A 14,964-nucleotide genomic window follows, 5' to 3' on the forward strand; every position below is an offset into this window, starting at 1 on the left:
GTTGCAACAACTGCTGCAGGCTTTTTCGAGTTGACGCGGTACAAGTGCTGTACCGTACTGTTTTGAGTCTTACTACATGCCAATTTTGGCATGGGTTTACTGTTTACCGTTAGACCCGAGGTTCGGCAAAGTGTGGGCGGCTCGGGGCCAAAATCACTCAGGGTATTTTTTGACTACTCTGCATAGATGGCATTGGTCCTATCAATGCATATAAACACATCTTTGAAATGATTGACGACGGATCGTTGTCCTGGAGGGGGGGGAAGGGGAGGGATCGCGGAGTCTCTCCGGATCTGCGAATAGCTTATCGGGATGACTTCACTATATTGTTTCGATCAATGATGGTGGCTTTGGGGGAAGTATTTGGCGAAGCTTTCTGTGAGAAAAGATGGTCTAACTTTTTTTTTTGCATCTTTTGGCACATACAATTGGAGGGCTGATTGCACCGCTGTTGAGATCTGAGACTTCTCACTGACCGCAAGTCCACATACCATATAGGCTTGATGACGTGGGACGGTTGTATGGAGGTATTTCTGCGTGGGTACTAATCAGATCTCCCAGGGCTTCGGAGCAAGAACTGGTGGATGCAGATAGGTCTCACTATGAACAATGGGACGAAGCGAGACGATGTATGTATGGCGACGCAAATCTGGCGAGCTTTTTCTGCTACAGCATGATTCATGCCTAGCTCTGCGTGCGGGTTGGGCAGGAACTGCTATTTTCATCGCGGAAATACCCCTTTAGGCAGAGCCTAGAATTGCTATGCAGACAGGTAGCGCTGGTGTACATGCTGTGTGGGACCGTTTAGGGCACCTCTAACGCGCGCGCGCGGGCGATGCACATCATGGTAAGAGCGGCTATATTGCAAGATGCAATTCTCGGTCAGGGATACCACATATGCCGGGTGACGTCATGCATTCATGTGAGAGATATGGGGGGAGAGGCTAGTAAAGTCCCCAGTTAGGGCTTGTTCTCCCTTCGTGCTGTCAAAACAAAAGGTCCGAACTGCTTTGCATGCACGCCCTGCACGTGAAGAGTAATTGGCGATAACACGCCACTAACTAGCCCTAGATTTAGTTCTGGAAGGTGCAGGGTGGAATGGAGGGATAGAGGGGTCCAGGCATGATAGGAACTCATCTATCCAGCCATCCATCCATCCATCCATCAAACTTGTTACCAACTAGAGATCGTGTGTGCCCTGAATTGGGATCACGCGTGTGAATAAATCACGCAGGGCAATATTGGCCGTGCGCGCTCAGGTGAGCTGAAGCCATTCAGTTGTTATGGTTGGTTGCTTCATGTGAGTGATCACCTGAGATGTGGCCTCTTCTCGTGACGGCGGAGATGAGAGTTATCACAGCGGCGTGGGGGTGCCTGATAGGCTTTTTGTCCTGATAACGCCGGCGCGGCCGTGAGATAACCTACAATAGGGGTGCACAGACATCTCCAATTTATACTAAAATGGAGAAGATAACCAGCCAAAGGCTCGCTGCACTAGGGTTCCGTATTCAGGGACCGGTTTTTACCCGGATGGATATTCCTGACGATATGCTAGCTCCTACTAGCACGCTTTGCCGGTATGATACGCTCGGAATCCAATTCCTTGATGGCTGTTATTACACCCCCTTCCTTAGCGTGTACACCCCGTGCCAGGGGGTGTAATCGCTAGTAATTAAAATTCCCACACGCCCATTTCAGTGCAGTTCTCTTCTCACTCAGCATGTACAAGGCACTTATCGATTCACGATATTCACGCCAAAACACTTGTTCACGTTGTCTGAGGATCAATCCTTTTTTGGTCGGACATTTAGTTAACACGACTGTTATCTGTAGAGCAAAAAAGGATCAATTTCCTTCAATCGGCAAACTCTGAAAAGTTGCTCAGTAAAAACAAAAAAGGGGGAAAACAAGACATCCAGCGATCTTCCATAGAATGTGTGAGGCTTGATCCTAGTCCTAGGATCGGTGGCCTAGTCGGCGATCGCAGCCAACATACGTTCCGATTAACACCCCACCCCCCTTCGTTTGGACGACCCTTCGTCAAAGAAAAACATGCCCACAACTAGTGTAATGGGGGTGTGAAGGGAAAACAAAAGTTATCTCTCGATCAATTCAATTAGGGTCGGGTTGGCGAGTCAGGGCACTAATATTGAATCGTACTCAAGTTCTTGCTCAGCTGACATGGAAGGAGGGCACCTATCAGCGTCCGACGGACCGGAAGGAGTAGTTTTAGGCAAAAGGGCGACGGCTTGCGACTTTCAAGTTGACCACCTGGTTTCATTTCAGCTTCCTATATATTGAGCAAAAATGTATCAAAGCGAAGGGTAATTATTGTTTTTCGCACGCGTTTACTGTTAAATTTGGGATGGGATGGTCATGTGTGGATTTGCCGAGGGGCCCCTGATAATAGAGAGAAGGATGGAAGGATGGGAAAGAGAGTAGGGTCGCGCTTTAAGCGTGGTCTTGATCTTGGTACCCACCCACATTACTCATCCCAGTATGGAGAAAGAGAGAAAGAGGGACACACCATGCGGCTGGGGGTTCCGTGTGGGAGGGCTGGACTGCAGGGGCCTGATTGACTGATGGTTTACCGAGTGGTGGGGGTACCCTTGGGAGGTCCGTTGAACACGAGAGAACTCGATAAATTCCACGGTCGGGGGGGGAGGGGGAAATGTTTAATTCTGGTTGTATTCTTCGTCAATGGCTTAAGATGTGTGTCAGATTCGGGCAATTGGCTGATTTTTTGGTTTGCGAACTCGAAACTCCGTGGAAGCTGTATCATGTGCTTACCTAAGCGGATTTGAATTACATTACCGGTAAAGAACCAGCGACATTCTCCGTTTGAAAGTTCAGTCCTCCTATATTTTTTTTCCCCTTTTTTTTTCTTGTTTTTTTATTCTTTCCCCTTCCTCCATCTATAAAAGTGCGCTTTAGATTTCCTCTCTTTCCCCGCCTTCACATTCCTCACCCTCTTCCCTCAAAGTTGATATCCGGCACCGGTCCATCCCGACTTTACACACCCGCACTACATAAGTCATGTCGTCTTCTGCCACAAACTCTCCTACCGTTGGCCCAGCCAGCACCGCCAGCTTGAGCCGCTTTGATCCATTTGCCGTTCATCCTTTCACCTGTATCCAATCCGATTCACGCTCCTCGGCAGCTAATGCCCAACAACCTACCTCCCGCCCAAGCACTCCCGAATTCGTGCTACTCAACAAATCCCGCTTGAACAATGCCCCTAACAGCTACAACGTACTTTATGCGCGAGCCGCCAAAGCTGCTGCGTTTCCTGAGGAGACTGGCACTGAGCGTCAACGCTCGCATGAAACGACGCTGGATGCTGCCCCTGTAACCTTGCCACTGTCAGCGGCAGCGCTCCAAGTGACGCAAAACTACTCAGTGACAACATATCCTACCCAAGTTGCTTCTCGAACGTCTAACGGCGGCAATAATAATAATAATCATTCGTCGTCGCGTAACCTTCACTTGAATGGGTATAATGACGTACGGGCGGAATCGGAGAGGCGACGACGTGCACAGGAACTCATTCTCCGTGCGGGGTTGGGTTCACCTAAACATGATGATGAGTTACCTATTCTCAAGAGGAAGAAGGAGTATGTCCTTGATGGGTTCTGATATCGCCTAACCCTGTAAGCGATCTCAGTGGTCGTGGTTCCAGTAGTCTCGTGCTACATTTGTCGCGTGAGTTTTTCTTTTCTTTTCTCAATTCCAGCTGAAAGTCTGATCTACGTTTTTCTTTGATCATTACAAGACGTCCGTGAACTTGTTGTTCGAACCGACCACTTCTTTATCATACTCGATGACCGCCTTGTGCACCTTCTCCCTCTCCCTCCCTCCCTCTCTCTCTGTTCAGCACTTGGCGAGCCATTCTGTAACCATCATGATGACGATCATTAATTATTCGCCGATCCGAGTCTCATGTTTCAGTTTTTTCCTTCCTTCTTTCTTTCTTTTTCGTATGCATATGGCAGTATATCTCACATTTACCCCGCGAACCTCTTTGACCATTTGTCCATGCAACTATTGGGTAGTTATTTCACCGCTATATTACATGTCGAATATTTAGGGTTTTCGAAGAATGAGTTGAGATTGATCATGCTATCGGATATCAAGGTTATACATGCTATTGAACGGAAAAGTACCACGCTTGTGTGTGGGGGAGGAAGGGGCTGTGAGTGACGTAGTGTGTATGTTGTTGTTTGCACGCGCTTGAGATCTGTTACATAATTTGGAACATGGGCTGAGTACGGTTCTGTTTCACAACTACTAGTTATGCTTGTGCTTGCTTAGCATCCCAGGGAAGCAATAGTGAACTGGAGGGGTACAACTGCTTTATGTCAGTCTGGTAGTTGGGTCGATCCGGCCTGGGAACACGTCTCGCCGCTGAACTGATGATCAAAGCGTCGAAGTTTGAATTTTAAGATTGAAGGGGTGGACCGTTATACCGAACTGTGGTGTGAAGCAGTCTCGGGTAAGGGTCCAATGAGCTAGGGGATTGGAAAGTGAGCATTTTAAGGCTTTGACGAGCCGCTCGGGATCGGAGGCGCGTTACCGGGATGTCCTTCTCTCCAGTGTTGGGCAGACATGGTCCCAAATGGTCGCATGGTCCGAAGTCCGAAGGTCTGATTCAGTAGACAACGTCTTTCCCATGGTCCGAATTGTCCCATCAGTTGTCTGTCGGCTAAAGCCGGGACCTCGCTAGTTCAATGTCGGCAGTGTCGGCAACGAGTTTCGCGGAAATAGCCGCAAGGTGATCACATGAGGCTCGGGTTATCCCTCGTCTGGTTGGAAATCGGCTACTTCCGTATTTCGGACCTTGAGACAATGGACCCTTGTCGGAAGCACAATCAGACCAAAAATGGTCTGATTGGTGGTCTGATCGTGTCAATGCCAACACTGCAGTTCTCTCGGTAAGTACCCCCTTTTGCTCAGTGTTATAACCAATGATTGATTTGGGCGTCAGAGATGCTTTGGCCGAGCAAGGAAAGGCGGCCCAAGTGCCCCGATTCCAACCAGTGCTTGAGCTGTGCGAGAGTGCGACAACCCCTGTCGTGGACAGGAATCCGTAGCTCGTCTTCATTCGTGTAGAACGTACCATCGGAAGCGGCCGGTAAAGGAGGGTGATTTCATGGCTGCTGTTTCTGACGTTAATGCGTGAGCATGCTGCTGGGGCTATTTTAGGAGCCACCAAGCGCCACTGATCCGACGTCCTTTTTTGCGCTTGACCAAGAACGAAGAAACTGCACATCACAGGCAAGTACAAGCACGGAATGGATTATGGTGCCTGTTGGGACTCACATCTTCCTTGAATAGGTGTCGCAGCGAATGGGTTATCGAAGCGCGATGCCCTCGAGTTCCCAGACCCATTCGCTGTCATAACTGTAGACGCACAACAGACTGCCACTACCAGTACAATCAAAAGGACTCTCGATCCGTACTGGAACGAAGGTTTCGATGTGCGAGTATCAATCCACGGCTCCGTCATGTTGCGATACATGCTGACCGAGTTCCGGATCCACACAGAAACGTCAAGGAATCATCTGTCATCGCAATTCAAGTACTTGATCAGGGAAAAATCGAAGAGCCGGATCAGGGGTTCCTTGGAGCTGTCAATATTTGTGTCCGGGATCACATCGATATCCACAGTGAAGGGCGAGGTATGACCGATAGCAGTGTTCAACCAGTCTAATGGCCAACTGAGCGTGGGGTAAACTCTTTAGAAATGCTCACCTTGAACCTCGAGGGGTCAAACGATAACTTCGTAGTACATGGAAAGCTCACGGTCTGTTTATCCACGGATACGAACATGCCTAATCCAAATCTTGGTGTGTCCCAAGCGGTGGCTGCGTTGGAAGGTCTTGACCTGTCTGCCTCCACAAGCACCATTGGGGATACCCGTTCCATCGGTGATACTTCTGATATTCTGTCCCCCGCTTCTGCATCGGTATCGAGCCCTCCAGCAGCCTCAACTCTCGAGCACTCCGATTCCCTTCGTAGTAGTCACCCTGCTAACGCCACCTCCCCAGCGATTACTAACCTGAACAGTATCTCATCACCAGCTACAAACGCGGCGACGGACGCAGCTGCCACTTCCGCAAATGCTCAAGCAGTGAATGACACGCGGAAGTTCAATCCCTACGAGGATCAACATGGCCCGTTGCCCCCTGGATGGGGACGCTGGATTGATCATCTTGGTCGCACTTACTACGTCGATCACAATACCCAAACTACGACATGGGACAGACCTTCTAACAACCAGACGGCGAACACTCAAGCGCAGCAGGATACTGATACTGCCAATCGTCGCATTCCGGCGGATGACCTTTTGGGGACTGCAAGCAGTTCACGTTCAGGAGGTGCCACTCCTGCCACTGGTGGTGCCACCGCTGTTGTAGGTGCAAATGGTCCGCAGACAACCACTGGAAGTGGGCCTCTGCCCGCTGGATGGGAAGAAAGGCATTCACTTGAAGGTCGCCCTTACTATGTTGACCACAACACCAGAACGACTACTTGGGTGGATCCCCGTCGTCAGGCACTTGTCCGAACGCTTGGACCTGATGGGAATGAGGTCACGGTGCAACGTCAGCCTATCTCCCAGCTTGGTCCCTTGCCCTCTGGGTGGGAGATGCGCCTCACGTCTACTGCTCGTGTTTACTTCGTTGATCATAACACAAAGACTACGACCTGGGATGATCCTCGTCTGCCATCATCGCTCGACCAGAGCGTACCGCAATCCAAGCGTGACTTCTATCGCAAGCTCATCTATTTCCGTTCTCAACGTGAAATGAGAAGCCAACCGGGTAACTGCCAAATTAAGGTTCGACGAAACCACATTTTCAAGGACAGTTACGCGGATATCATGCGTCAGCCTCCAAGTGATCTGAAGCAGCGTGTGATGATCGTGTTCGATGGCGAAGATGGTCTTGGTCTTTCTCGGTCAGTGGAGACTATTTGTCTATTGTTGAGTTTGTCCCCTTATCCTTCCAAGTTGTGTAGTGAATCCTTCATGTTGCTTTCTCACGAGATATTCCGACCATCCCACTCTCTGTTCGAGTACTCGGCAGCGGACAGCAATACTCTTCAGATCAACCCTTCCTCTGCCATGAACCCCGAACATTTGGACCATTTCAAGTTTATTGGAAGGGTCATAGGTCTCGCCATCTTCCATCGCCAATTCCTAGACGCCAACTTCACCACTGGATTCTACAAAATGATTCTCAAGAGGAAGACTACCCTCAGTGACTTGGAAAGCGTTGATGCCGAACTCCAACGTCATATGACTTGGATTTTGTAAGTGTGCACTACCCCGATAGGCGCGGCTCTTATTGCCAAACGGTTTAAAACAGGGAGAATAACATTACGAATATTGTCAATGAGACGTTCACCATGACGGAAGACCGTTCCGGCGAGATTGTGACGATCGATCTCAAGCCTAATGGTGCCGACATCCCCGTGACGGAGGAAAATAAGAAGGAATACGTGGAGTAAGTATTACTGATTATCTCATACACCTGCTCAACCTCTGGTTCGATTATACAGGGCGGTGATCGAGCACCGTATTGTTCGTCGTGTGAAAGAACAGTTCGACGCTCTCATGTCTGGTTTTAGCGAAATAATCCCTCAAGAACTCATCAGTGTGTTCAACGAGCGGGAACTTGAGGTCAGTGTTCAACAAATTTAATATCTGGAAGTATCAGTCTCCAATCCCTTTCCATAGCTTCTCATTGGAGGCATATCCGAGATCGATGTGTATGTTGCTCAGTTCAATGGGAAGTTGTTGGGCTATATGTGCTCATCGTCTACGATTCCAGTGATAATTGGGAAGAGCACACACTTTATCGTGGCTACGAGAGGAACGATGAAGTCATTCGGTGGTTCTGGCAAATCATTCGAAGCTGGCCGACTGAGCGGAGGTCTCGCTTGCTCCAGTTTGCTACTGGAATGTCACGTATCCCCTTCGGTGGGTTCAAGGCTCTCCGAAGTCCAAGCGGTCCTCAACGGTTCACGATCGGAGGAACTGGAGGCCCTAGTAAATCATTGCCGACGAGTTATCCCCCTTTCCATCGCGTATGCACTCATCGTCATTTGTCGTTTCGTTTTTGATCATCGATCTGAGCGGAGCATTCATTTTCTTATTCTTTGTAGATTGATTTTCCCCCTTACGAAGATTACGATACCTTGGAGCGCCAGCTGCTTGTTGCCATAGGGGGAGCCTCAACACGGAAGTGAAAAAAAATGCGAACTCGGAGACATCTAATTGCCGCTGTGGAATCACGCTATGCTTATAGGCCCCTGCCGGGTTGAACTGGGGTCGGTAGTATGCATGGCCTCATTTTTATTCCTCTGGCTGCCCTCTTTTCTTCTTCATGTTTCCTGTGACTGAACGACATTTGAAACCTTGCCCAAACCATCATATGCAGTGTGTCTAAGTTGCTGCTGACTGCCGCCTCAACAACATTTGCCCTTCTCTACTTGCTGTAAGTCGACATGTCGCCAATTTTTGTCACCGCACTCCTTCGCCCTGCGCAGAGACTCCATCTTGGTATACTGATTTTTCTCGTGTATGCGCATCCCACACCCTTGCTACATCTCCGATTCCCAGTTCCATTTACCGTGTCCCGTGCCTGAAACCTGGCTCTGCACCCCATTTCTCCATGTCCAATGTCTTGTGTTCCATCTCTTTTGCGTCCACATGTAATAGATTGCATCCCTTCACGCGATGCACTTACGTATGTCACTGACTGTTTGCGTGTACATTTCTTATTAGCAAGGGCCGCCCTCGCTCAGTGTCGTTAGCGCTAGCTGGCGCGTCAGCAACGCGGAGGACCAGTCCTGTTGGGAATACGTAGCACGAGGCCGTATGCTTTCGGTCTAGGCGCCGTGCCAACGCACAAGTGCACATCTCACATTTACTCCGCGAACCTTTTTGACTGTTCGTCCGGCCATGCAACTATTGTGTACTTTACTCATGGTTATTTTCAGCCGCTATATTACATGTAGAATATTGAGGGTTTTGGGAGGGGCTGTGACGTAGTGTGTATGTCCTTGTTTGCACGCGCTTGAGATCTGCTAATTTGGAACATGGGAAATCACCCTGATACGGTTCTATTTCACAACTACCAGTTGTGCTTGTGCTTGCTTAGCAAGAGATGAGGCATTCCAGAGCTCGGATTCCGGGGAAGCACAGCTGCTTTATGTCAGTCTGGTGGTTGGGCCCGGCCTGGGAACACGTCTCGCCGCTGAACTGATGATCAAAGCGTCGATGCTTGAATTTTGGGGTGGACCGTTATACCGAACTGTTGGTGTGAAGCGGTCTCGGGTAAAAGGAAGGGTCTAATGCGCTAAGGGATAGGGAAGTGACCGTTTTGAGGGGGATGGGAGGCGCCTCACCGGGGATTGTGCTTCTCCCGGCAAGTACCCCTTTTGCTCAGTATTAATGATTAATTTGGGCGTCAGAAATCCTTTAGCCGAGCAAGGAAAGACAAGGCGGCGCAAGTGCCTCAACTCCCAACCATGGTATTTGAGATGTGCGAGAGCGCGACAACCCCTGTCGTGGACAGGAATCTGTAGCTCGTCTTCATTGGTGTAGAACGTACATCGAAAGCGGCCGGTAGGAAAGGGAAAAGGAGGGTGATTTCATGGCTGCTGTTTCTAACATTGCGTGAGCATGGCTGCTGGGCTATTTTGGAGCCACCAAGCGCCACTGATCCGACCTCCTTTTTTGCGCTCGACCAGAACAAAGAAACTGCGCATCACAGGCAAGTGCAAGCACGGAATGGGTTGTGGTGCCTGTTGGGATTCACACCTTCCTAGCTGTCGCCGCAAATGGACTATCGAAGCGCGATGCCTTCGAGTTCCCAGACCCCTTCGCTGTCATAACTGTAGACGCAGAACAGACTGCCACTACTAGTATAATCAAAAAGACTCTCGATCCGTACTGGAACGAAAGTTTCGATGTGCAAGTATCAATCCACGGCTCCATCATGTTGCGATACATGCTGACTGAGTTCCGGATCCACACAGAAACGTCAAGGAATCATCTGTCCTCGCAATTCAAGTTCTCGATCGGGGAAAAATTGAAGAGCCGGATCAGGGGTTCCTTGGAGTCGTCAATATCTGTGTGCGGGATCACATCGATATCCATAGTGAAGGGCGAGGTATGACCGATAGCAGTATTCAACCAGTCTAATGACCAACTGAGCGTGGGCGAACTCTTTAGAAATGTTAACTCTAAACCTCGAGCGGCCAGGTGATAACTCTGTAGTACATGGAAAGCTCAGAGTCTATTTATCCACAGATACGAACATGCCTAATCCAAATCCTGGTATGTCCCAAGCGGTGGCTGCGTTGGAGAGTCTTGACCTGTCTGCCTCCACAAGCACCATTGGGGATACCCGTCTCGAGCACTCCGATTCCCTTCGTAGTAGTCACCCTGATAACGCCACCTCCCCAGCGATCAGCTCGAACAGTATTTCATCACCAGCTACAAACGCGGCGACGGACACAGCTGCCACTTCCGCAAATGCTCAAGCAGTGAATGACATGCGAAACCTCGATCTTCACGAAGATCAGCATGGCCCGTTGCCCCCTGGATGGGAATGGCGAGTTGATCATCTTGGTCGCACTTACTACATCGATCACTACACACGAACCACGACGTGGACCAGACCTTCCTACACTCCAGGCCAGACGTCGAACACTCAGGCGCAGATAACCGCTAGAGGTGCCAAGGAGGCTCTGCCCGTTGGATGGGAAAAAAGACGCACACCTGAGGGCCGTTTTCTCTATGTTGACCACAACACACGTACCACCACTTGGCTGGATCCTCGTCATGCACTTCTCCGAATGCTTGAACGTGATGGGGATGAGACCATGGTGCAGCCTCAGCGCGTTTCCCAGCTTTCCCCCTTGCCCTCTGGGTGGGAGATGAGGCTTACGTCTACAGAGCGCGTTTACTTCGTTGATCATAACACCAGGGCAACGACCTGGGATGATCCTCGTTTGCCATCACCGCTCGACCAAAACGTACCCCAATACAAGCATGACTTCCGTCGCAAGCAGGTTTACCTCTTCTCTCAAGATGCAATGAGGATCCAACCGGGTAACTGTCACATCAAGGTTCGACGAAACCACATCTTTGAGGATAGTTACGCGGATATCATGCGTCAAACTCCAAGTGATTTGAAGAAGCATTTGATGATCGTGTTCGATGGGGAAGATGGTCTTGGTCTTGATGACGGTGGTCTTTCTCGGTCAGTGGAGATTATCAGTCTGTTGTTGAGTTTGTCCGTTTACCCTTCCAAGTTGTGTAGTGAATTCTTCTTCTTGCTCTCTCACGAGATGTTTCGATCATCCCACTCTCTGTTCGAGTACTCGGCAGCGGACAGCTATACTCTTCAGATCAACCCTTCCTCTGCCATGAACCCCGAACATCTGAACTATTTCAAGTTTATTGGAAAGGTCATAGGTCTCGCCATCTTCCATCGCCAATTCCTAGATGCCAACTTCACCACTGGATTCTACAAAATGATTCTCAGGAGGAAGATCACCCTCAGTGACTTGGAAAGCGTTGATGCCGAACTCCAACGTCATATGACTTGGATTTTGTAAGTATGCAGCTGTCTTACCCCGATAGGCGCGGCTCTTATTGCCAAACGGTTTAAACAGGGAGAATAACATTACGAATATCGTCAATGAGACGTTCAATATGACGGTGTTGGAATATCAACAATCGGTTCCGACGACGGAGTGGCGAGGACGGTGTTGATTGTTGGTGGCGGAAGTGAAGTTTTGGGGCACGTCTTTTGCACCCCATTTTTCTTCTTTGTGCGACGGGCTCGCCACTGGTGTAGTTCGCGTATAAGAAGGGAGTTTTTTGGACTCCCTCTCCCTCAGATCTCTAACACGAGTCTGAGGTGAGATAGATTTTATTATTCTTTACAAAAATTGTCTAACTGTTGGCGCAGACACTTACGCACCATAGGTACATACAATTTATAGATCTCTAACACGAGTCTGAGACACTTACGTGCCATAGCCTTATATTTAAAAGACGGAAGACCGTTTCGGCGAGATTGTGACGATCGATCTCAAGCCTAATGGTGCTGACATCCCCGTGACGGAGGAAAATAAGAAGGAATACGTGGAGTAAGTATTGCTGATTATCTTATACACCTGCTCAACCTTTGGATCTATTATACAGGGCGGTGATTGAGCACCATATTGTTCGTCGTGTGAAAGAACAGTTCAACGCTCTCATGTCTGGTTTTATCGAAATGATCCCTCAAGAACTCATCAGTGTGTTCAACGAGCGGGAACTTGAGGTCAGTGTTCAACAAATTTAATATCTGGAAGTATCAGTCTCCAATCCCTTTCCATAGCTTCTCATTGGAGGCATATCCGATATCGATGTGTATGTTGCTCAGTTCAATGGGTTGTTGGGCTATATGTGCTCATTTTCTATGATTCCAGTGATGATTGGGAAGAGCACACGGTTTATCGTGGCTACGAGAGGAACGATGAAGTCATTCGGTGGTTCTGGCAAATCATTCGAAGCTGGCCGACTGAGCGGAGGTCTCGCTTGCTCCAGTTTGCTACTGGGACGTCACGTATCCCCGTCGGCGGGTTCAAGGATCTCCGAAGTCCAAGCGGTCCTCGACAGTTCACGATCGAAGAAACTGGAGACCCTAGTCAATTATTGCCGACGAGTTGTCCCCCTTTCAATCGCGTATGCACTCATCGTCATTTGTCGTTTCGTTTTTGATCATTGATGCCATTCATTTTCTTATTCTTTGTAGATTGATTTTCCCCCTTACGAAGATTACGATACCTTGGAGGGTCAGCTGCTTGTTGCCATTGGGGGGGGAGACTCAACATGAACCACGGATGTGAAAGAAATGCGAACTCGGAAACGCGACTCATCTAATTGCCGCTGCAGAATCACGCTATGCTTATGGCCCCTGCCGGGCTGAACTGGGGTCGGTAGTTACTAAGTTACCCATGGCCTCATATTTATTCCTCTGGCTGCCCTCTTTGCTTTATGTTCCTGTTAGTGAACAACATTTGCAAACCATCATATGCAGTGTGTCTAAGTTGCTGCTCACTGCCACCTCACCAACATTTGCCCTTCTCTACTTGCTGTAAATCGACACGTCGCCAATTTTTGTCAATCGCACTCCTTCGCCCCGGCCTGTGCAGAGACTTCATCCTTGATATACATACTGATTTTTCTCGTGTAAGCGCCTCCCACACCCCGTTCTCTTGCCACATCTCTGAATCCCAGTTCCATTTACCGTGTCCCGTGCCTGAAACCTGGTCAGGTAAGATCTGACTATAAAACCAACCAGAAAAACCTCCATGGAAACTCTTTCCCATGCCCACACACATAGCTAAGGCTGGAAGTACCACAGAACAAGGATTCCATAGGAACCGATGAAAACCTCTATAAGACGAAATGTTGGACTAGCGAGTTTATCGCTCAGTCCCGTTGTACGTGAACTAGAATAGATTAAAAAGTAATCACCTAGCGAGTTTATCGCTGGTGGACTAATGTTTAGTACATGATTTAAACATGATATAACCAACATACCTCAGTCCCGTTGTACGTGAACTGAGGGAAGGTTGGGTTGTCCAAAAATTGGGGTTTTATAGTCAGGCGCTATGAATGTGCACTGACTTTGGCACGGACGCCACCAAGAAAGGCAATAGGTGTAAATCTAAACGCCACACGACTCAACATCACCAAACGTGAGTTGGTCATAGCAAACACCATAATACCAAGAATTCTAACACGCCCACTCGCTAGATCTACTCATGTAATCCCATCGCAGTACGGAACTTCGAATGTTTTTCATGCGCCAGAGCCTTTGTAAGGACGTCGGCTACTTGGTCGTTCGTCGAAATGTAATCGAGTGTGATGTCGTTGTGTTCAACGTGTTCGCGAATAAAATGATGTCGAACGCCAATGTGTTTCGTACGAGCGTGGAAGGTGGGATTTGACGCCAGCGCGATAGCGCCCTGATTATCGACGAGTAAGGAAGTGGAATGGGCGAGAGGGAAGTGTATGTCACGAAGGAACTGTTGGATCCAAAGTGCTTCTTTAGTAGCATGAGTCATTGCCATGTACTCGCCTTCTGTACTCGAGAGCGCAATAGATGTCTGCTTCTTCGAGCTCCAGCTAATAGCCACGCCAGCCATTATAAAAACGAAACCAGATATGGAACGAAAGTCTCTTGGGTCTCCAGCCCAATCCGAATCGGAATATCCAGTGTGATCGTCGTATTTTGACTTTCCGTCGTAGACCAATTTGTAGTCTTTGGTGGCGTTGAGATAGCGAAGAAGTCGATTGATGGCGATCCAATGTTCTTCCCCTGGATTCGATGAGTACTGACTCAGTGTGGTGACGGCGTAGCCAATGTCCGGTCGGGTACCGAGCATCGCGTACATAACGGAGCCTATTCGTGATTGGTACTCGCGGGTGTTGATCTCAGGATCGGGTTGATCGTGGCGAAGGAGTTTAAGGTTAGGGGTCATGGGAGTTGAAATACTGCGAGAATTAGTAAAGCCAAATCTTTCGACAATGTCAGACACGTATCGTGATTGGGAAACGGTAATTAAGCGCCGTGCGCGATCGCGAGTAATCTCCAGTCCAAGAAACCAATGAACTTCGCCCAAGTCTTTCATTTTGAACGCAGAACGCAGCTGCCTCTTCTTCTTTCGAAGTAAGTTGAGATCATTTGAAGCGATGAGGAGGTCGTCGACATATAAAGCGACGATGCAGAATTTGGCGTGGGAGGAATAAATGAATACTGCGTGGTCGGATTCACAGCACGTGAAGTAGAGTTTGTTGAGTTCGGCTTTCGCCTTCTTGTACCAGGCGCGTGACGCCTGTTTGAGTCCGTAGAGGCTCTTCTGCAACTTCCACACAATATCGGGCCACCCATA

General features: G+C 49.0%; 4 protein-coding genes across 4 annotated transcripts; all 4 read left to right on the forward strand.

The window, feature by feature from the left end:
* Positions 1–2,666: 2,666 nt before the first annotated feature.
* EI90DRAFT_3051341 (uncharacterized protein) lies at positions 2,667–3,956 on the forward strand. The gene is made up of 4 exons (XM_039059832.1): positions 2,667–2,735; positions 2,791–2,923; positions 2,984–3,702; positions 3,773–3,956. The coding sequence occupies exon 3, from the start codon at positions 3,037–3,039 to the stop codon at positions 3,634–3,636; it is 600 nt and encodes a 199-aa protein (XP_038917911.1). The 5' UTR covers positions 2,667–2,735; positions 2,791–2,923; positions 2,984–3,036; the 3' UTR covers positions 3,637–3,702; positions 3,773–3,956.
* EI90DRAFT_3051342 (uncharacterized protein) lies at positions 3,592–4,259 on the forward strand. The gene has a single exon (XM_039059833.1). The coding sequence runs from the start codon at positions 3,821–3,823 to the stop codon at positions 4,085–4,087; it is 267 nt and encodes an 88-aa protein (XP_038917912.1). The 5' UTR covers positions 3,592–3,820; the 3' UTR covers positions 4,088–4,259.
* Positions 4,260–4,779: 520 nt separating this feature from the next.
* Positions 4,780–8,250, forward strand: EI90DRAFT_3121511 (uncharacterized protein; the record flags this gene model as incomplete). Its single annotated transcript, XM_039063403.1, has 12 exons — positions 4,780–4,931; positions 4,985–5,047; positions 5,110–5,175; positions 5,252–5,301; positions 5,335–5,477; positions 5,555–5,678; positions 5,742–7,311; positions 7,368–7,505; positions 7,561–7,681; positions 7,739–7,770; positions 7,833–8,088; positions 8,167–8,250. 12 exons carry the CDS (start codon positions 4,780–4,782, stop codon positions 8,248–8,250), a joined length of 2,799 nt encoding a protein of 932 aa, XP_038917913.1.
* Positions 8,251–9,659: 1,409 nt separating this feature from the next.
* Positions 9,660–12,899, forward strand: EI90DRAFT_3121512 (uncharacterized protein; the record flags this gene model as incomplete). The annotated part of the gene is made up of 10 exons (XM_039063404.1): positions 9,660–9,682; positions 9,764–9,983; positions 10,055–10,178; positions 10,241–11,627; positions 11,689–11,734; positions 12,074–12,168; positions 12,224–12,344; positions 12,402–12,433; positions 12,493–12,748; positions 12,819–12,899. 10 exons carry the CDS (start codon positions 9,660–9,662, stop codon positions 12,897–12,899), a joined length of 2,385 nt encoding a protein of 794 aa, XP_038917914.1.
* Between the last annotated feature and the right edge of the window lie 2,065 nt (positions 12,900–14,964).

Source organism: Cantharellus anzutake (assembly GCF_015039405.1).
Source record: "Cantharellus anzutake strain C23 chromosome Unknown EI90scaffold_16, whole genome shotgun sequence".
Classification (NCBI taxonomy): domain Eukaryota; kingdom Fungi; phylum Basidiomycota; class Agaricomycetes; order Cantharellales; family Hydnaceae; genus Cantharellus; species Cantharellus anzutake.